Source organism: Oryza glaberrima, chromosome 11 (genome assembly GCF_000147395.1).
Source record: "Oryza glaberrima chromosome 11, OglaRS2, whole genome shotgun sequence".
Classification (NCBI taxonomy): domain Eukaryota; kingdom Viridiplantae; phylum Streptophyta; class Magnoliopsida; order Poales; family Poaceae; genus Oryza; species Oryza glaberrima.
This window is the reverse complement of record NC_068336.1, coordinates 23,905,255-23,926,426: the sequence shown is the minus strand read 5'-3', so window position 1 is coordinate 23,926,426 and position 21,172 is coordinate 23,905,255. Positions and strand designations below refer to the sequence as shown.

Sequence of the window (21,172 nt, the reverse complement as noted above, 5' to 3'; positions counted from 1 at the left end):
AATTCCGTTTTTTTCCTTCCACGCGTAGAAAGATCGCACCTCCCCGCGCGGGAACGGGAGCAGAGAGGCGAGAGTGCGAGATTGGGAGCGACTTTCGCGAGGCCGCGCTCCCGCATATAAACGGAGCGAGGAATCGGGAGGAGTGAACTCTAAAACTCGGGTAGAAGAGTAGAAGATCTGTTAGAGCTATTTTTTCTTTTTACTAAAATCCCTTAAAATCAGTTTTGGGAATCAGATAAGTACACTGTTGGTGATTCTCTAAAAAAAGAAGATAGGCGAATCAGATCAAATTTTGTTTGAACCTGTGCCGGACTACGAGGCATTCAAATTTTACGGAAAAAAGGAATCAAAATTTCCCAGACGAATTCTCGCCAAAAGATAAAAGAAATCCTCTCAAGAAAGAAGGAATAGACGGCTCCAATTTGGTGATCGGTCGGAATTTGGATGCGGTGCGATGCGACCAAACCCGACCCCAAACCCTAGAGCCAAAAATCCCCAAACTCTCGCTGTCGCCATGGACGGGGTTGGCGATGGCGGCGGCGGCGGCGACCTTGCTACCGGCGGCCGAGCTGGCCGGGGAGGCGTGCCCGCTCGCCGTCCTAGGAAAAGCCGATTCTCTGTTCTTGCTTCCATGGAAGACGACTCGGCGGAGGAAGAGTTGGAGGAGTACATCGACGACCTCGTTCCTCCAGGTTCAGCGGCATTTCCCTCTGAACGAAAGTGGTGAGCTACCTCCTCCCTCCATTTCTCCTTCCCCCTCTCCGTTGCAGTGGGCCAGAGGAGGAGATCGAGCCTCTACCACTCCACACTGACGCATAATTTCGAGTAGAAAATGTTGGAGCAATTGTGTTGTGCAAGGTCGATTCACAGTTTATTTCTGTCAAAGAACCACTTTTGCAGCAGGATCGTTTCGCTTATGATTATGCTTATAAGCCAAAATTTGAATTTCGAGACTTACTTTTGTGGTTTTATTCATCATAGTTTATTTTACAGCATTTGCTTTCCAATCGCTAAGGACACACATGTAAAAGTTTTACTCAATTATTTTTTAGTTGGTAATAAACGGTTCAGATATGCATATTCCCCGCCAGCAGCCATTTATTTTGATATTCAACCTAATTGACCCTGCAACAACATAATATGCTGGGCATTATTTGGTGTATTGCAATCTAAACCACTATTTTAATAAAAATGCACGTATTCCTATTCTTAGTACTGGCGAAATGTTTATTGCGAGTCCCCCTCCTTTTATCCCACGTAAGTAGCAGCCACCGGAAAGAAATGTTTCTTGCGAGTTTTGAAGGGAATTTTCCTTCTCCACAAATATTTCTGAGTTGAACAAATCTTCCACACATGACATGTGCTCCTGCCGAGTGGTGATTTCTGGGCGCTGAGATATTTTGATTGGCTATTGGGATTATAAGCGCTTAGAGAGTTAGAGGTGTTCTGCACTGAATGCTTTTTCAACCTGGCCAGGAAGTAGCGTTGTGACGTCTGGCCATAAGGGTGTCTAAGCTGACACCTTCTCCTTATGAAAGGAATGAACAAATAACACCATTTATCACCTCAGAAGTATATAGAACAAGATACGATTGTTGGTAAAACTTGTCTAAAATTTACAACTTTGGCAGGAGACAAGGACGGGCAGAATTTGCCAGGAGACATGGATGTACAGTAGCTGGAGCTAGAACTCCTATTCGGCAAAGTGTTCTTTATTCAGACCGCCCCAAGCGATCCCAAGGCAGACGAGGACGAGTCAAGCCACAAACTGAATCACTGTATGTGTGTTTCTTTTTAATTAAAAAAAACTAATATTTTGCCCATTTTTCAATACCTTGACAATATCTGAACACTATGGTCTGATCAGGGCTGAGAAGGATGCGAGTGAGGTGAGCAATAGTGAGCTTGGTGCTACTACTACAGACATGCCAAAATTCAAGACACTGTCGCTGAAGGATTCACCCTCTGCACTTGATTCAGCTGATAGGTATGTCCTCGATTCTTTTGAAATAATGGGGTGGTTATTATCCCCACCATATCTGATATGTTTTGCACAATTCCAATCCACTTCCAATGGTTTTAAATCTAAGTTATGCTAGGGGAAACTCATATGCTAATTACTGAATCCTTATTGTTTCATAAAAGACTCCTGTTTTATATCCTCCACCATGAATCCGGGTGTTAAGAAGCTTTCCACTGAAGTTTAGATCTGGAAAGTTTATCAAATAAAAAGTAAAGAAGCTTAGATCTGGAAAATTTGTGGACAGCACCATATTGACAGCCCACCATAATTCTTTGTTCACCACCGGTAGTGAAATGATGAATAGAAGTAGAGAGTACATGGTTGATAGAAGTACAACATGATTACAGTTTAACAGTGACTTCTTTTGGAAGAAACCATTTCAAGCTCTTAAAAGAGCCAGCTAACTAGGTGTTATGCACACTAGCAACAGCTGCCTCGTTTTCACTTGCAGGATTGCTGCTTGCTGTATGAAATTATTTTTTCAGCAAAAAAGTCATGTTGTGCGTTTCTTCATTCAGTTTAAAAGTGACTTCTGATGAAAGAAACATGTCAAGCTCTTAAAACTGCCAGCTCACTAGGTGCTATGCACACTAGCAGCAGCTGCCTCATTTTCTCTTGCTGGGTTGCTGCTTGCTGCATGAAATTAATTTTTCAGGATAAAAGTCACATTGTTCATTATTTATCATTCAGTTCAGATTGGTCTACGAGTCTACCTGGCTTTTACGCTTTTAGCATCCCTCCTGTTGCAGAATCGCTACCATACAATCTCACACAATATTTCATAATTCCTGTATCAGGATAAGAGCAGTATACTTTCTAGTTTTTTTCTGATAAAAACAACTTTTAGGATACCTTTTTATGCTACTTGTATAAATTGGGATAGATGTTGATGGACTTTCGATTTAAATTATTCTGATCTAGGGCCATGGTGAGTACTGGTAGCATGGACAGTGATTTACCTGATTCTGCAACTACCGAGCTGCCAGTTGTAGAGGAAGCTTTGTCGCCAAGGTAAGAACTTCCTAAGTCTCTAAGTCCCAACCATGATTGATATTCTCTATATGATAATCCATTGTTGGTTGCTCTTCAATTACATTACTCTTTTGCATAAAATTCATATTTATAATCTGTTGGACGTGATTTGATTCAGGTCCGAGAGCATACGGAAAATAAATTTGTACCTGGCTGAACACACGTTTGATGATCTCAGGGAGGGATTCGCAGCTATGTTAAATGGCTTCCGCGACCCACCCGAAGATGCTGCTCAGCCCAATGCAGAGTTACCAGAAGCATCTAAGCCTTGTCCTCGTGAGTTAGATGCTGAACCATTTCAGGATTCAGAGTCTCTTTCCCCTGCAGCTGAAGACGTAGCACGGTAATGTTTTAAATCACAATCGATCCATTCTCTCAGGATTAATTAGTTGTAGGTGTGCATCAATCATAATTGAACCATTTGTGTTTTTGCTTGTTAGTTGTTACCATGTAAAACATGTTCAATTATATCTAAGCTAATATTTTTATAATTGTTTGGGCCCTTTAGCTTGCTGGACATTTTGGTATTGAAGTATGCAGTGGTTTATATTGGTGCAACATTGTAAACCTTTACTCTATTGTAAAAGATGATATTCAGTTAGTCTATTTGTGTGTAATTTGGAATAGGCATAACGTGTCTACAGAAGAAATCGTTCAGAACGGAAAACGATGGATGAGCGAGGAAGTTATGTTGGCTTTTGAGAAATATATTGAAGGAAGAGATGAATTCAGAGTATGTGTGGTTTCATCTGTTCTATTGTTCTTATTAAACCTGAAAAAGTTTACCTATGAGGTATTGTTTCAGGATGTGGTATACCGTCTAGATGAGCTTCAGCATCAATGTTTCAGTGTGGATGCATATCAGAAAGTTTTTCACCATTATAACTTCACTGTGAAGATGAAGAAACCCACCTTAGAAGACTGGTTATTGACATGTTATTTTGCTGAAGTGAAGCAAATATATGGGAAGAAATCTTACTTATGCCGCCCATTGAAGCCGCGTGACAATGGTATGCATTTCTTCTCATTTGTTTCATTCAAGATGAACACTTATATCTTTAAATTTGTTGCAAAATTATTGTTCTATGTATTTATGTATATGTTTTTAAAATTAGGCTATTGTCATGGTTGCGTGAATCAAGGGATGGTTGCTCTGAAGCACCCTGATAATGATGAAGTTGAATTTGAGGTTGGCTACTTCAACACCGGTTGCCCCTTCATATACTTGAGCGATGATGACTCTGATGACCATGAATGGGTTCCTTTGGGGGAGTCTATTGATGAAATATTTGATAGTGTATTTGGTTAAACATTTCAAATCTTTTAAGTTTGAGGTCAAGATTGTGCTTAGCTAGATTGTGTTGATTGTTCATGCAGCTTCATGGACAGGCCAACAGTTTGTTAAAAAAAATTCACTCGTATAAATAGTTATTTTTGCAGGCTGCAAAAACTTATAGCCCATAATTTGATTATGGATGAGAATATGTCATTAGCATGGATGGATGTTTTTTTTTTTTTTTGAGGGAAACTACGGCGGGTTTGAACACCAGCCTAAACTTTATTCATTTGGTTAAAAAAAAGAACTTTACAAAGGGGGGAGGTACAGAGGGACGGGGGGAAGAAACTAAAAATTAGAGGTTAATTACAGAATGGATGGATGTTTATGAATAGAAACAATGGTTATTGTAATTGCAGTAAACTCAATTAGTATGAAAAGATCTAACTTAAGTTGCTATATTGAAGCTTTGTTTCAATACTCTTTGTCCAATAGCATGGTAGGTTTGAACACAATGCTAGCTAAGTTGTACCATTATGTTCTCCTTTACTTCCTATCTAAGTAAAGAAACTATGTATTGGCTTTGCTTTTTGGATTGAATAGGAGTCTGCTTAAGCATAAGAGACACAACCTATTATGATGTAATCACTAATAGAGGAAACACAAGTTTATAATGGCAAGTTATAAAGATTATAATAGCTAAAATACATGCAATTTATTCACTAAACTTACCTTGATCTCACCAAAATTTTCAAAGCAACACACTTTTAAAAGAACCAAGAGAGAAGAAACTAACATTGATAAAAATTATTCTGTGAGCGCAGAGGACACGACTAAATGCTGATCATTTTTTGAACTTCGCCACCCAGCAAAGATAGATAGAAGAAAGATAAACAATTTAGTAGTCTAACATGAATCACGACAATGAGAGGCATGACCATATCAGAACAAATTCTGCGTTGCAATAGTCAAAGGCTACTAAACTGAAAATAATTCTTCCCGCAATTCTGCAGAAAAATGGCAGAAAAACAATGATAAAAATCATAACCTATCCAGCAATTTACAACTAAAAAATATGGATGCTACAGTATAAAATGAGACAAACCTTCTCCACCTCCTTTTGTACTGATAGGAGAACGCCATCATGGAAAATAAACCAGAACGATTAGTGAAGCATATCCTCTGCACACAAACATCACGTGTACACGCCAATTAACAAATATCACAAAAAATCTAAAAAAAATTTATACATGTACTTTCAATAGTATTATATCTACGTATAAAGTCATCTTCAAATTCATTGTAGATAGAGAACAAAAAAAAAAAGACAAAATTCTGATAGAATTATAAACCTAAAAGTGTCAGAATTTTTTTTACTACAGCTAAAATATGATGAATTTGAGGTTAAGATTTTACTCGTATGTGTAATACTATTTAAAGTGCATGCATGGATTTTTCTAGATTATTTGGTGACATTTGTTAGTTGATGTGCACGGTGTGTACATGTGAGGGCTTGTTTGCATAGGATATGTTCCCCCCATTAGTTCCACAAATAACCACATAAGCATGGAGATGAGAATCTTTGTGGATGGAAGAGGCTGAGCAGATATATTAATAGCCATCAAAGTGAATGGGCGAATTAAAATTTATGGCAGATCACCTTCTCATCATTAAAACAGTCGGAAACGATGCCATTATTTTATTATTTTTTACGAAAATGGTCAGGAAATTTTTCATATTTATGAATTTAACTATTTAGTGTCAACTTCGATGCAATGTTGACAAAATTAAGAAAAACTAAACTTTAGAAACAGTAACACTCGGTAAAATTATTATTATTATTATTATTATTATTATTATTATTTACGAAAACGGTATCGGTATGATCGGTAAATTTCTATACCGTTTTCACCCCTAAGTTACACGCATGAAGGGTTAAATAACAATAAAGTTATTGTACTGAAACTGAAGAGATGACAATGTGCTCTAAACTCTTTGGACTGCTGCTCTTTAATTTGTCTACTCGCATTCAGGGATTGGAAGCAAAATCTAGACGACCAATGTTGATCGAATGGCCAAGATTAAATTCTGATAACGTGGTGAAGCATCTAGGCCCCCGTCGTTGATTTTGGTAATTAATGACAAGTGCTAATTGTGTACTAACTATTCTCTTGAGATATACATTTTGAGATAGGACCACATGATGTGTATGCCATGGATGATCACTGAGGATTTAAATCGATGGCGCAAGATGGCAAAACTAACGGTTTTTATTTTAATTGATCGAGATGTTGGGCAATCAAAATTTTGCTACAGTTTTTATAGCTTTGCTATTAAGAGGGATAATGACCTAAATAAAGAGATTATCAAAATTCAACATTAGGTCATTTGCATTTAGACTTGGTTCGATTTACATTTCACTGCTCACTGTCTGCCTTGGTCGATCTGACCATAGGGTGTGCACCGATCTGACCGGCGGCCTGTGAGCCAGTTGGACGACCTCTCGGCTGGCGATACAGAGCTGCTAGAGCCGCGGACGATCTGACCGAGCCCTAGTCGGTCTGATTTGGTGTGTTTGAGAATTGATTGAGTCAAGAATCAAGTGCATTGCTTCATTGTAGAGCTAGTGTGATACTTGATCATCTCCGAGCAAGGTCATTGCTTGTTACTCTTGGAGGTTGCCGCCTCCTAGACGGCTCGTGGAAATGTTCCTCGGTGACCTCTCCAAGGAGATTGTGGAGAAGGCCCGACGCCGATTCGTGAGTGGTTTGGAGTTCACCACCTTCGGAGTGAAGGAAGAACTACTCTAGTGATCGAGGCTTGGGTAGTCCACTTCATGGGCTGGCTCCCACTTTGCCCCCCTTGACGAAGGGGGCTTGCGGTGGCTTCGTGGTTTTGAGTGGTGAAATTGGGCTTGCCTCAACGGGGATTAGGACATCGGCGAGTTTCCGAACCTCGAGTGAAAAATTCCTTGTCTCTTGTCTCATTTACTTATGGCAAAATTTGCATTTACATTTGTGCAACTTACTTTTATAGAGATTACTTGAGCCCATATCACCTTAGGATTGTAAAACATAACTTAGTTGCTTAGTTAAGTTTATTGCTTATCAAGCCTAGCAACTTAGATTAGTTTTGATTAGGTGTAATTTAATTTTAATCGCCTATTCACCCCCTCTAGTCGACATCTCGATCCTACACGTGGCTGTACCAGGGCTGATAGAATTGCTATTAGTGGGGATCAAATTGTTAAGGTATATAGGATATGCCTACCAAAAAGGTTGAGGACGTATTAGGGTTCATAGGCCTATGAATACCTATTTTACGGGTCGGTCTTTAAATAATCCGTATATAAAAATCGATTTTTACAAACGGTTGTATATAAGAAAACTGTCCATAAAAATAGGTGCACCACTAATATAAAATAATTTTTAGTTCTTTCAGATGAAGTCGGATGATGACAAATTTTAAGTGAAAAATTGTCTCGACGAAATCTACAACTTTTTGTTGTTGAAAGTTTTCTATTTAAGATTGTCTATAGGTTCGAATATTTAATATTCACGGATGGTTCTATATAAGAAAAACTCCCTTAAATGTGGGAGCACCACTAAATCCTATCTTACTGATGAGGGATGTTAGGTCCCGATCTTCCGATAGGTATTGATAAACAATCGATTTGGGAGGAGTCGCGACATAACTCGATCCGGCTTCTGAACGAACACGCTACTGAGCCCCGCAATCGCAGCACCACGTCTCCTCTGGTTATCAACCGTGCCGAAACCCGGTTGACCTCGCCGAGAAGGCTAATCCCTGCATGCGAATCGAAGAACAAGATAGATTGCAACCAAATTGCATATGAATGATTAAGCACTCAGATTTGGGTTTCCACAAACCGATCTAGCGGCGAAACTGTTCTTGACAGAATAATCTAAGCAAAACCCGACTCTAAACGATAACGGCTACTGAATAAATGTGATTAGGGACATCCTAGGGTTGCCCTAGGGCGCACACCCCCTTGGGCTAAGCCCACGACACAATTACAAGGCCCAAAACCCAAATCAGATTCGGACTGGATGAGGTACGTGGTTTGTTTTGCAGATTCCCGGCAGGTCGGTAGGAATTTTGACGTGGGACCAAAACCATCTGAAAGTAGACTCCATAAGCTTTCCAACAAGTACTCATGGGCCCCGAAATTCCTTCTCGATCAGCGGCTAGGTCCGTTTGAAGTTGATGCTGTCATGAGGCCCGAATCCGAATCTAAAACGTGTACAACTTGATCTCTTGTCTTCTATGGGCCAAAAGTGACGTGGTGAGGTAGAATTATACTTGGAGAAGGTCTTGGTTTGGTCCCCAATCAACTTCTTTAATCATCCATGCATTCCTTACGCTCGGTCTCTTTTCTTTCGCCCAAGCAAGTACCTCTGCGAACGAAAACACACGAAACTCAATGTGTAGCAACGTTTGTTCAAATATATAACAAGTAAATCTACTATAGAACATATGCACCTTTGGTTGATTAATACATAAGGTAGTCATGGTTATATCCGAGCTAATTGTATCCTCATCACTTACTATAAAGTTATCCCCAACTAACTCCTTAAGCTTAACATGCAAAGATGCCACATTATCATCCACTAACAAGATGCCACATCATCATCCACTAATTAACAAGATGCCACATCATCATCCACTAACAATCATCACATTTAAACATCATGCAAACATGCTATATCTTTATAGTTTTTATAATTTAAGAGCTTTTCAAATACAAACATGTTAAATTATCATCCAACATAATTCACATAATGTTTCAATGTATATCTTTATTATGTTTTATGATATCCTATATACCTATATAGTTCATCCTCACTTAATTAATGATTAAATGATTAATCTATAGTCCAAATTATCTTTCTCCTTTGTTTCCTCTAATTAAGTCATATCACATCAATTGTTTTTAGCCTTTAGACGATTAATCTACAGTCCAAATTATCTCCCTACTTTTCTTCTTCCATAAAGTCATACCACCTTACTTTTTACGTTTGAATCACCATTCTACATACTATTTAAATTTAAATTATCATAAACACATTAATTTACTTAATTTGATGTTATCTAGCTATCTTACACGTTATTTATTTTATTGTTATCATACTAAATTCCCGCAGCAATGCGCGGGGTTTCACCTAGTTATAAAGATAAACATGACACCTTCATATAATATTAGATTATGACAATTTTTCTAAGAAAATTGTAGCACTCATGAGATCTAAAAGTTGTTCAATTTGAGATTTTTTTTTTTGAGAGGGGGGGTTCAAATATTTGTTTTTCATTCTCAGATCTATTTTTGATTTTTTTTTTTTTAGTTCTCTAAACGACCTCAGATGGAGACACATCCTATATTAAAGTTGTACAGCTCGAACAGGAATTGTAGTTGAAAGTTTTTATATCCGTTACAAGCTCTGGTATCTATTTTTACAAGGAGCTCTTAAAAAGTCCAAGCTTTAAAAAATTCTAGATAATATATATTAAACTACTAGTTAGGTAAGCCAAATTTCTACGAGGTTCTTATAGTGTTTCCTAACTAATACTTTCATTGAATATTTTATTGGGACTACAGGACAAAAGTAAACAAACATATTCATATAAGTAATTTATGTAAAGTTTTTATATATATGAGATCATTTAGACAGCTAAATATTCGTTACAAGCTCCATTTTTTACAAGGTATTCGTCAGAATGAAAAAAGAGTTTTTCAGGTGGATCTCTTAACGAACCACCCTTAAAATAATTTTACAGCCGGTCTTCTTTAAGAACCATGCTAAAAATTATGACCACCATGTCGACGTTTGATGTCGTGATTTCGGTATTTGCATAGTATGAGGATCGTTGGTACTAGGATATATGCGAGATTGTAGTAAAAGAGATGGAGACGAGGATTTTTATACAGGTTCGGGCCCCTGAATTGTCAGGTAATAACCCTACTCCTGTTGGCCGAAGCCGGTCGTTGCTCTTATTCACCATAATCACACCAGTACAAAATTTGGAGTAGCCTATCTAACTGTTGTCAACTTGGCGATCTGAAGTGCTGACTTATAGTCGACAACAGGGTAGCCTTCCTCCTCGAATTCGCATCCGGCGAGATCAAAGCCAGCGCTATGTCTCTCCTGACAGTATCCGTAGACACCGTAGGGGACTAGCCATGCTTATCTCTGAAGTCGATATCCCGCGTCTTGTCTTGGCGCATGTTGTCTTGTATGTTGATCTTGTGTCTTGATCTATTGTTCCGTGTCCCCTCTCCTTCTAGGGGGGCTTGTATTTATATCCATAGGTGTCCCCTTGTCCAAGTAGAACTAGGAAAACCAATATGGATACAATCCGAGTAGTCCTTGTCGTTTCCGTGTAGAACTCTAGTTATCCTTCCTTATGCGAAACTCCTCCTATATCCGAAGGTTGTATCCGTATAAGACATGATATGTGGTGGGTCCTGCCGAGATTTAGTCAACTACTATTAGGAATGTGGTATCCATAACCCTGACACACCACTAGAATAAAAAAAGAGAGGTAAAAGTCGTAACTCTTTCATATAAGTTAGATGATGACACGTTTTATATGAAAATTGTACATCTCGATGAGATCTACACTTTGTTAGTTGATTGTATTTTCATTTGAGGCTAAATATTGGTTACAAACTCTCAGATTTGTTTTGGAAAGATGAATTGTTGAGTTTTTCAAAGAGTTATGATGGAAGTATATATGCTCTATATCAAAGTTATATGACTTGACTCGATCTATTTATCATTGATGATTTTTTTTTCATTCGATATCATCTAGAGTGCAAAATATGTGTAATAAGTTATAAGAAATGTGAAGTCAAAACAATACCATCCACCTGGTCACAAACTGCTTCATAGCTGAGATGGTAAGGAGGCTACGCGCTGAGCGACGGTTCATGGGTTTTAATCATAGATATCCGCTTGCGCGTAAAATCATGCGACATTATAGAGATGCCTACTAAAATACAAAATATTTTTTTGGCTATAAAAATAAAAAAATGGAAAACTTATTTTCACGAGTGGTTTGAAATTCTGCCCACTCAAATCCTCTATTTCTACAGGCCTTTGGTTACAATCAGTTCAAAAACCGCTCATGTAAACGGGTTACCAACTGGAAATTTATTTTTGTTGGCTATTCTTAAGGAACCGCCCGTGAAAATTGATTTGGATGGGTGGTCTAGAACTCCGCAACACAAATCCTCCATTTCTACGGGCACTTGGTTGCAAACGGTTCAAAAAACATACGTGTAAATAGGTTACCAACTGTCTGCAAAAATGTTTTATGTACCAGTGATTACTACACATTTTAGAATCCAGAACAACGTGTTTTTTTTTTGTACAATATGATTTATTTTACTCTGAAGACAGTCCAACGTTGTCGATCACAACAGAGATGAACAGAAATACGCCACAATAAAAGCAAATCCCAGACATCATAATATGATCGTATGCCACTCCCCAAAAAGGAATAACAATAACCATACAGAGGAATGTTCCAGGAGTAAATGGAAAAAGGGCAAAAGAAACGTGTACTGGTGCATTGGTGCAATGAAATAGGAACCTACAGAAACACAGCAGCTTGACCCAGGAACGATGCAAGTTCGCTGTAAATGTGATACATATACAAATTAAACTCCAGTAAAAGCAGCAAAACCTGAACACAAAAAGATGCCTGAATCGGGCTACATTGCAAGTTTGCAACGTTTTAAAAGTAGCAGGAGCAGCAGCTAGCTAGGACTGTTTCAAATATCGAGTTGATACAGGCCTCGTATAGATTCCAACCCAACGTAACCACAACCATTCTCGCCAAACAGACTGCCCGCGCTGTTCTGTAGGTTCAGATGGATAGAGCGCTCTAATATGTTCTTCACCTTTGTCATGGTCTTCCCTAAGCCAATTATCATCACTGCGTGAGAAGCTGGTAAAAAAGACACGGGATGAAGGTAGGGCTTATGGCGGTCGAAGTGGTAAATCTCCCCTGGCCTCAAGGAGAAGTAGTTTTCCGATATGCGGAAATGTGCCACTAGAAATTTTCCATCCTTGACAGTATCGAAGACAGTTTTTATCCCTTGGTCCTCCTTGATGGGAAGTTGAGTGTGGGATTTGATTCTGAAATTACTTGAAACCTACAAATGAGTCAAAATTTAGAGTCAAGGTAAGATCGTGAACAATATTGTCAGGCTGAATTGATCATGAGGAAAATTAATAGTAGTAGTAGTAGATAAAGGAATGTTAATTTTGAAAGACAGTGAACGAAAAGTGACTAGTGGATTTTGATGGAAATACCCTACTGATTCCATATCTATATGGAATTATGGACAAGAAGTGCAGCAAGAAATGCAGTTTGTGCCTTTGTGGGAAGAAACAAGTAAACAACTGAGAACTGGATCAAAGAGGTACTACAACCTCAATTCCTTGACCAAAGCACAAACACTAGATATCAAAATGAAAATAATGTTTAAATAGTTTCTAAGGCTACTTGGTTATGGCAGATTCGTTAATATATGAGTAGGAGGACAGTTTAAAAGCAGATGCACATCATATTATGCTTCCAAACCTTACTGGAACACTGGTCCAGTCTTGGAGGTTTAAACTTTAATTCCACCAAAATTTCCAGGATAACCATGAGGAATGGCCACTGAAGCGCCTGATACTTATGATATTGATCAGAAAGTCGACAAAGAAAGACATCTTGGTGTGACAGAATGCAATTGCTCATGCAAGGTGTTGCATCTTCCTGATATGATATTTAATTAATTGTTTCAAGAACACCGGAAATGTGTATTTTTACTAACAAAATATGGAATTGCGGTTACAATAGGATTATGTGCAGGATATTTTTGTGAGGTACTTTTATCCAGGAGATAAACAAATGGATGATTGCATACCAACTAATTAAACTCATGAATTGCAGTTTGGTAACCTCATTAAACCTTACATATGATCCTCCTTTTAGGCTGTATTCCTTTTGTTTCTGAAAAATCATGGTGTGGCTTGTAACTAAGAAAGCAGAAAGCAGGGCATAGGGATATGCAAAATACAATCACTTTGCAGGAATATAGTCATCAACTAGTGCATATTTTCTATTTGCAAAATTTATGAGCATAAACAGATGAAGTAGCGCTACTGTACTTGATCCAAGAGCGCCTGTAATTTTTGAAGTAACAACTAAAATAAAATGACTATAAAGGCACACTTTAGCCTATCAAACAGCACATGACATGATACATCTAAAACATATATTACCTCAGGTTGTTGCTTTCTTCTGCCTAGGACACCACGTTCTTCTAGAATTTGCAGTACAGTAGCAAGTCGATCTTTGCCCTTTTTCTCTATTTCTTCGGATCCAATTTCTTTGGCAACAACATTCTCGTATTCTTCCTTCAAATTATCAGTGGATAAAATCCAACTGAAGTCCTGCGGTGGTTCCAAACAAGCATACTGGTGTTTGTACATAGACTCCATTGCACCCAAACAGGAATGCATTGTGCATGTATCTGTTAGAGGAGTAAGATGATCCAACTGTAAAATCTTTGCGTGTCGATGTGGAATCAAATAACAACTAAACAACAGCAAGGAAGAATTTCAAGATACTTCATGTGTACCAGAATTTCCTTGGTCACGCAGAGGTGCTAAGATATATTTTGTCCTCTTAGGTCTCCCAGACCATGTGAATTCTTTGCATACCTAAAATATAGGGCAAAAATAAATATGTGACTGTTACACTTCTTTTGATGAAAATTGTTACATATTGTCATTGTAGAATAAATTATGATGAGAGTAATGTGTGTAAAAACTTATTTTAAACAACACTCACAAATAAATTAGCATAATCTGGTTTCACATTACGTACATGAGAAAGATACAATTTGCGCATCATTACACACAGGGCTGGGATACAAAGAGGGTAAAATTAAGTTTCCCCTGGCTCTTTCAAAAGAAAAGGTTTCCTAACATCATAATAAGGAAAAATCGGCAACACAAAACTTTAACACTTATTTCATGCTGCATTGCAAATGCCATGAAAACGAACCAAAATTTCTTCTAACGGGTATCTTTTTTTGGGAAATAAAAAGAATATGTTTCCTTTTCTTTTATAGTATATAAACTTTACCTGGTGTATGGTTTCATTTGAACTTGCAGAGCTAGAACAATGGAAGTCATCATATCCAAGTGCATATTTTGATTGACTTGTAGCGGTAGTGTTCCATTTCAAGATACACTTTCGCTCTATCATATCATCAACTAATTCTTTGAAGACTCCCCCTCTAGCAGATACACTAGCAGCTTCACCAAACATCCACAAACAGTGTCTATATGAAAGGAAAAATGCAGCCAATATATATAGCTGTTATTAGGATCTACAGTAAAATATACAGCCGAATCAAATTTTGAATTCACTATTTTTAACAAACCTTGCTCTGGTAAGTGCAGTATTGATCTTTTCAATCTGAAGAATCGTGTTCTCATCTTTTAAAAGCATTGATAGAATAACCACTTGATAAGTTTCTCCTTCAAAACTATCAGCAGACTCAATGTGCACATTGATTTTATTGTGAGTAGCATACTTTTGTCTAAGAGAACTTTTGATTCCACTAATATTGCTGCCACACAGACACAGGACACCAACATCAATCACTTCAGTACCTTCCAGACCTGAACAATTTTTTTAAAAAAAACGTAAATTAAGGTCTTTATAGCTTTTTTTTTTGACCGGGAAGGTCTTTATAGCATTGCTGCAAAAACAGCCTCAAACAACTACAAGTGACAGCTATCTAGAAGATATACCTTGGGAAATGATCTCAAGCATGTATTGGATTGTGGCAAGCTCAATGGTGTTTTTCTCTTTGCAGCTATTCCCATCTGTTCCAGTGACATCAATAAAGCAATAATTGGGAAATTTAAGACCTTTGAATTGTTTGTTGTATTCAGGAGAAATAACAGTTGCACCATTTGTGATTTTCCCTTCATAAAATTTCTTATTGGGGAACTGCCAGATTGATGGATGAATTGCATACTGCTCAGTGAGCATATGCTTCCGAAAACCCAAATTGAGCAATCTTTTGAAAGGATTCATAGCAAACTTGGCATTTTCTTGTACCTAACCATTTCATCAATAAGATATATCATTTGCATCAGCTAGCATTAATATTGTTTAGTCATGTAAACGAATACACTAGAAAATCAGAAAGAAAATATTACCTTGGTTGGCTGCAAATTGAAGTCGTCGCCTAGCATCAAAATGTGTGTCACCGGCAGGCGCAATGGAATAATGAGGTCGCATTCGTTGATTTTGGCTGCATCATCTACTATGAATAAATTGATTGGTTCCATAGCTGCTTCATGGAGACGATAAGTTGACTGAGTTGTAGAAATGATGACTTTAGCATGTTTGATGCAGAAGTCCTCAAGAAACTTCCTTTCCACAAACTTTGGTAATTTCAGTGAGCTTCTGAATCTTTGAATGAAATCCACGCATTGCAACCTTAAATCATTCAGTTCTTTTGCAGCAGAATTTTCACCCAATTTATAAGGAACTGAACTTAATCCAAATGTCCACTGGACATGTTTGTCGCATAACCTCTCATCATGACATAATAAATCCTCAAAATCCTTCAACAAGCTCAACAAGTTTGTTATGTCTTTGGCAATATTAGCAGACAAATAAATTTCTGAAAATTTTTCTTTCAGATTTGTCAACCATTCTTTTCTCATGAGAAGCTTGGTAAACTTGTCCTTGAATGAACTCAATGTGAACACGACAAGACTATTGGTGCTACATCTGATTCCTGTGGTCTCATGATCACATTTTTCAGTGCAGTATGGATCTAGATTAAGTAGCACAAACAGTTCATGCAACCATATTTTAAACAATGTCATACCCACTAGAAAATCTTGTGACCTATGACATAAGCAATGTCGCTGAAATTGTTTTGCTAATTTTGTGTTATCTAGATTATCAAGCACAAGAGCATCTTCTAGTGGGAATAAGCATTTTTCGAGATTCACTAGGATCTTGACAACACTTGCTTTTGGGACACATAGCACAACTTTCTGATTCATGTGATGCAAGACTTGAAGCAAAGCAATTATAATTTCTGTTTTCCCAGACCCGGGAGGACCTTGTATAAGCTCTACATGTTTGTTAGTTCTGCACTGAACAGCTGAAATAATAGACTTGAGGGAGTATAACTGTTGTTGATTCAGATGACTTAGCCTAACCTTCTCAAAATCAATCGATTTCTCACACATTTTGCAATCGGTAGCCTACAAAATCAATAAATCACATAAAACATAATAAGATAAAGTGAAACTGAAAACATAAGTAGGTAAAATAATTGTTTTTTATTATTTTCTCTTACCATATCAGAAATGTTCAATATTGATTTGATGCCAGAACAGTTGTCTTCAGTTTTGTCAAAATTGAACACACTCCATGCTTTCATAGCATCCATTATATTGATGAGAAATATGCCAAATTTACTGTTTTCTTCATAACAACGTGTGCAATTTTGATCTGATACTAGCACCTTAAACCCTCTGTGGAAACTTGCACACTGACTTGTATTAAATACTATACCAAGAAAATCCAATGAAGAATCAAAATCACGACAGTGAGGAGGATGGCTACTGAATAGAAATAGATCACCATCTTGGGCCACTCGATATGAATGATCAGACTTCAATTGAATATCTGTGAGATTGATATCAACGAAGAATACCTCGGAGGATTCACATCTGAGCATTTCTTTGACATTATAATATGGAGATAATATCAAATTTTGCAATGATACTTTAAGATTGGACCGGATCTCTGCTAATATAAACTGTGAGTATAAACCCAAGTATTCATCAACACATTTAAAATGAGTTGGTATTTTTTCGTCCTGTTTAACAATATTTTTTAAAGCAATTAGTAAATAGAGAACTACATAAATGTCTATTGTAAAACTAAAAAATGAGATCAATTATATTTATCAATTCAAAGAAACTTACTCTTTTAGATGGTGTAATTATTGATAGAACTAAGTAATTAATGGTTAATGAGGAACTAAGTAACACGAATTAAAGTAATTGATCAATTGTGTTGTCACTTAAATAATGTTCAGGGAGCAGAAAATCATAATTAAAATAAGCTAGCCACATTTATTGTGTTATTTTTATTCCTTAGTTAACATGATCAAGCATATGTGTATTGCTAGATTTAAAGTTATATGAGCTAGCTCTCAAGGACCAAAAAGATCCATTATTCACCACACACAAATGTCATACCTTGCTTTTGTGAGTCTCATCATCCAATAAAATCTCTTGGATTGTCCAAGATAGAACAATTTTTGATAAAACAGGATTGTTGGTGTCTCCTCCTACATCAGCACTGTCTCAACTTCTGTCGTCGCTATCAACACCAGTTGCCTTCTTACGCCGCCGAGCATCCCCAAATGTAGGACCTTCCTCCTCCAAGTGGTTGATAACACTCTTTTCTAACTGCAGATGTCCCTCATCCATCAGTGCCTGAAAATCAATCTACCGAATTCAGTGGCAAAGGCGCAAAGCCAACATTTAAACGGGGGGTGGGGGAGGGGGGAAAAGGATAACGGAAAAATATGGTTTCACGATTTCTTACTATCTGTTAATCATCTACTGCACAAGTCATTCCCTAAATTAATAAATATAGAAAACTAAAACAGTAGTATCAATAAAGCTAAGTGTAACTTTTAGCTTATTTTTATGCTTATATGAATCATAATTTCTAGTTTTACACCACTATTTTTTTTTTTTTTGAAAAAAGCATATTCCTTTCAACTTGTAGGTTAGAACATTATTTGCTTTACCACAAGAAATATTATAAGTGTGAGTTTTTAATGTTGATTTAGTGTTAAAAAAAGTGATTAGTAGATAAAAAAAAATCAATCACTTGACAAATAGATGGTTGCCAAAAAATATGATAGCATATATTCTATGCCTATATAGAATACTAAAGCATATTAAGATATTACATATGTGTTATGGCAGTTTTGAAATAGAAAAGAATATACTTCTCTAGCTGTATTCTAAAAGTAATGATTTTTTTTTCTTTCATTAGACTGGTAAACACAAAATTACCAAGCAAAATATGTCTATATCCTTCACCTTAAGTCAAGTATCCAGAATTCATAAGAAATTAAAGTGATACGGAGTACTTATGAGTAATGACTAATAAAATGAAGACGGTGACCTTCAGATGCGTGCTCAGTTCAGGATTAATAAGTGAGGATGACTCTTGACTTGTGATCTTTTCAGGCTGTGAGAGCTTAGCTGCATTGGAGGTGGCCTAATACACTAGAGCTTTGAGAATTTACATGGTTTGCTAATTAGCTAATCTAGACCAAAAAAAAATGTTGGGGGTGGCGAGGCCACAGCTCGTCCCCCCTATGGCTTTGCCACTGCCCGCGAAAATCCTCTAAATGAAATAAAAGTTGCAACTTTCATTACCTGGGTGCTCGTCGCGGCGCGTGGCGAGCTCTGCGCCGTCGCCGTCTGCCCCGTCGCTGACCTACCAGGCGCGCTCTGCGCCGTCGAAGGCACCGGGCCCACCGTCCTCACTCCTGGACCTCGTGGCGAGCCCTGCGGCACAGTCTCCGCCGTCGCTGGTGCGCGCGGCGCGCCCTGCACCGACGTCGCGGCCGCTGGTGGCGCGCCCTCCCTCTGCGCTGTCGCCGCCCCGCCTGGCGCGCTTCCTCCTCCTCCCGAGACGGGCCCTCCTCCTCCTCCGCCTTGGCCACCCGCCGCGGTCGGCGGCGGCAGCGACGCGGCGCGTGATGCTGGGCTCCCACCATCGGCGCGTGATGCTGGGCTCCCACCATCGGCGCCGCCGCCACCGGCCGCTTCTCCGGCGACGACGTGGCTCCGCGCCCCCCCGTCCGCGTCGTCTGCGTCCACGACGACGGAGGGCTCCTCGTCCCGCGCTGCGGCATCCACTTGCGTTTTCCCCTTCCGCCGCCGTTTCGGGCCCATCCCGGACGTACGCGGCCGGCGACGGCGCCGCAGCCCCGGGCTTCCACCGCCGAAGGCGAGCTCCGGTGAGAGGTTGAGCCGGCGGCGGGGCCTCCGCTTCCGGGGTGGGGTGCGGGCGGCGGAGGGCAAGGTCGGGGTGAGCTTGTCAAGTGCAAAAAGGAGGAAGGAGAAAGTGTGATTTGGAGCAGCTAAGCTCAAGCTCACGAGCTCTCAAACCTTGTTTTTTTTTCTTTTTCATCCCTAATCACTTAAGCAGAGTAGTAGTAGTACTAATTAAGCGTTAGGACACACAAGCATTTTTTTCCTCCTGATTACAAAACAGTAAATGTAGTACACTAACAAAAAAGATTAAAATCACCTCTAAAATTAAGCTTTATAATTTAAAATCTGATAGGTGAAGAACACACGATGAAACTGAGTTTCTAGTGATAAAGGGCTCTTGTGAAATGTACCTAGGTTTGAGAAAATGAAGGAACAGCCGAACAGGAGGAAAAAAACATGTTTTTTTTTTAAAATAACACAGTACAACACAGACCAGACACTCACAACATACACACACAAACCCTACCTCTATAAGCATCTTCGAAGACTGGGCTGGCAAACTCTCGCTGTCAACGGGCACGTCGCCTAAATACTGGAAAATTCGCTCCTATGAGGAGTCGAACCGACGACCTAAGGTGCTACTGAGGCTCTAGTGATTAGGTTATAAGCCCTTTCATGAAAAAAAAACATGATTTTGATAGGAATGCAAATGACAAAAATGTTTCTTTTTCAATAAACACAAAAAATAATTGTTTGATTAGAGCTTAGAAAAAACAAAGAAATTGGATAAGAGATAGGCTCGTCTAAAAGATTGAAGCTTTTGTTAAACTTTCTCAAAGATTTATATGCATTGAGCTTTTCCTCATAATTTCATAAGATTTAGAAAGCTCCAATCTTTTATAACTAAATGATCAGATAAAAAAAATATCGGATTTAAATCCTACAAAATTACTATTAATCATATAAATTTCTTGTGTTCTAAAAACAGGTCTAAATGGAAAGGGGTGACTTATGAAAAAAGTTGACCAATATCAATCGAAAGCATACTTGATACTTCTTGATGTTTTTCTACACATAATTAATTACTTTTAAAATATCATATAAAATTCACTCCATCCTGGCTTTGTTTATTGTAAATTTTTGGCCTGATACAATGGAAAAGCCAGGAAAATTCTAAAGGCTGGACAGATCTAACTACATTGATTATTTGTTAATGTGAAACAACGAAGTTTTACTGCACCTTCGCTGACGAGCCCTGCTCCACTAGCCTGATATCTATACCACCCGTTTGCAAGGCAACATATCCTATACACACAAGCTCTGTGCACACCAACTAACAAATGTCACCAAAAAATTCTAGAAAAATTCATATATGTACTTTCAATAGTATTACACCTTGAATTAAAAACTTAACCTCAAATTCATTATATTTTGGCCCTAAAAAAACAAAATATGACAATTTTAAGGTTGTAATTCTGTCAGAATTTTGTCTTTTTTTACTCCCTGTGTAGAATGAATTTGAAACTGAAGTACATGTACGAATTTTTCTGGATTTTTATGATAATTTTTAGTTGGTGTACACGGTGTGTACACGCAAGGACCTGTGTGAATAGGATACGCTCCCTGTATGCAAAGCCTATACGACGGAGAATTACCTCAGTTTAGCGACGTGATATATTATACTCCCACCGTTTCTAAATATTTGACACCGTTGACTTTTTAAAACATGTTTTACCGTTCGTCTTATTTAAA

The 21,172-nt window shown here is 38.2% G+C and overlaps 2 protein-coding genes across 2 annotated transcripts; one reads left to right on the top strand and one right to left on the bottom strand.

The window, feature by feature from the left end:
• The first annotated feature begins 417 nt into the window (after nt 1–417).
• Nucleotides 418–4,568, top strand: LOC127753830 (uncharacterized). Its single transcript, XM_052279280.1, has 8 exons — nt 418–723; nt 1,632–1,778; nt 1,868–1,987; nt 2,945–3,034; nt 3,174–3,398; nt 3,683–3,788; nt 3,861–4,065; nt 4,171–4,568. The coding sequence occupies exons 1-8, from the start codon at nt 455–457 to the stop codon at nt 4,362–4,364; spliced, it is 1,356 nt and encodes a 451-aa protein (XP_052135240.1). The 5' UTR covers nt 418–454; the 3' UTR covers nt 4,365–4,568.
• Nucleotides 4,569–11,954: 7,386 nt separating this feature from the next.
• Nucleotides 11,955–15,194, bottom strand: LOC127755841 (uncharacterized). Its single transcript, XM_052281473.1, has 6 exons — nt 15,173–15,194; nt 14,800–15,040; nt 14,499–14,697; nt 13,990–14,071; nt 13,631–13,881; nt 11,955–12,510 (listed from the first exon to the last, which is right to left on the bottom strand). The coding sequence occupies exons 1-6, from the start codon at nt 15,192–15,194 to the stop codon at nt 12,127–12,129; spliced, it is 1,179 nt and encodes a 392-aa protein (XP_052137433.1). The 3' UTR covers nt 11,955–12,126.
• Between the last annotated feature and the right edge of the window lie 5,978 nt (nt 15,195–21,172).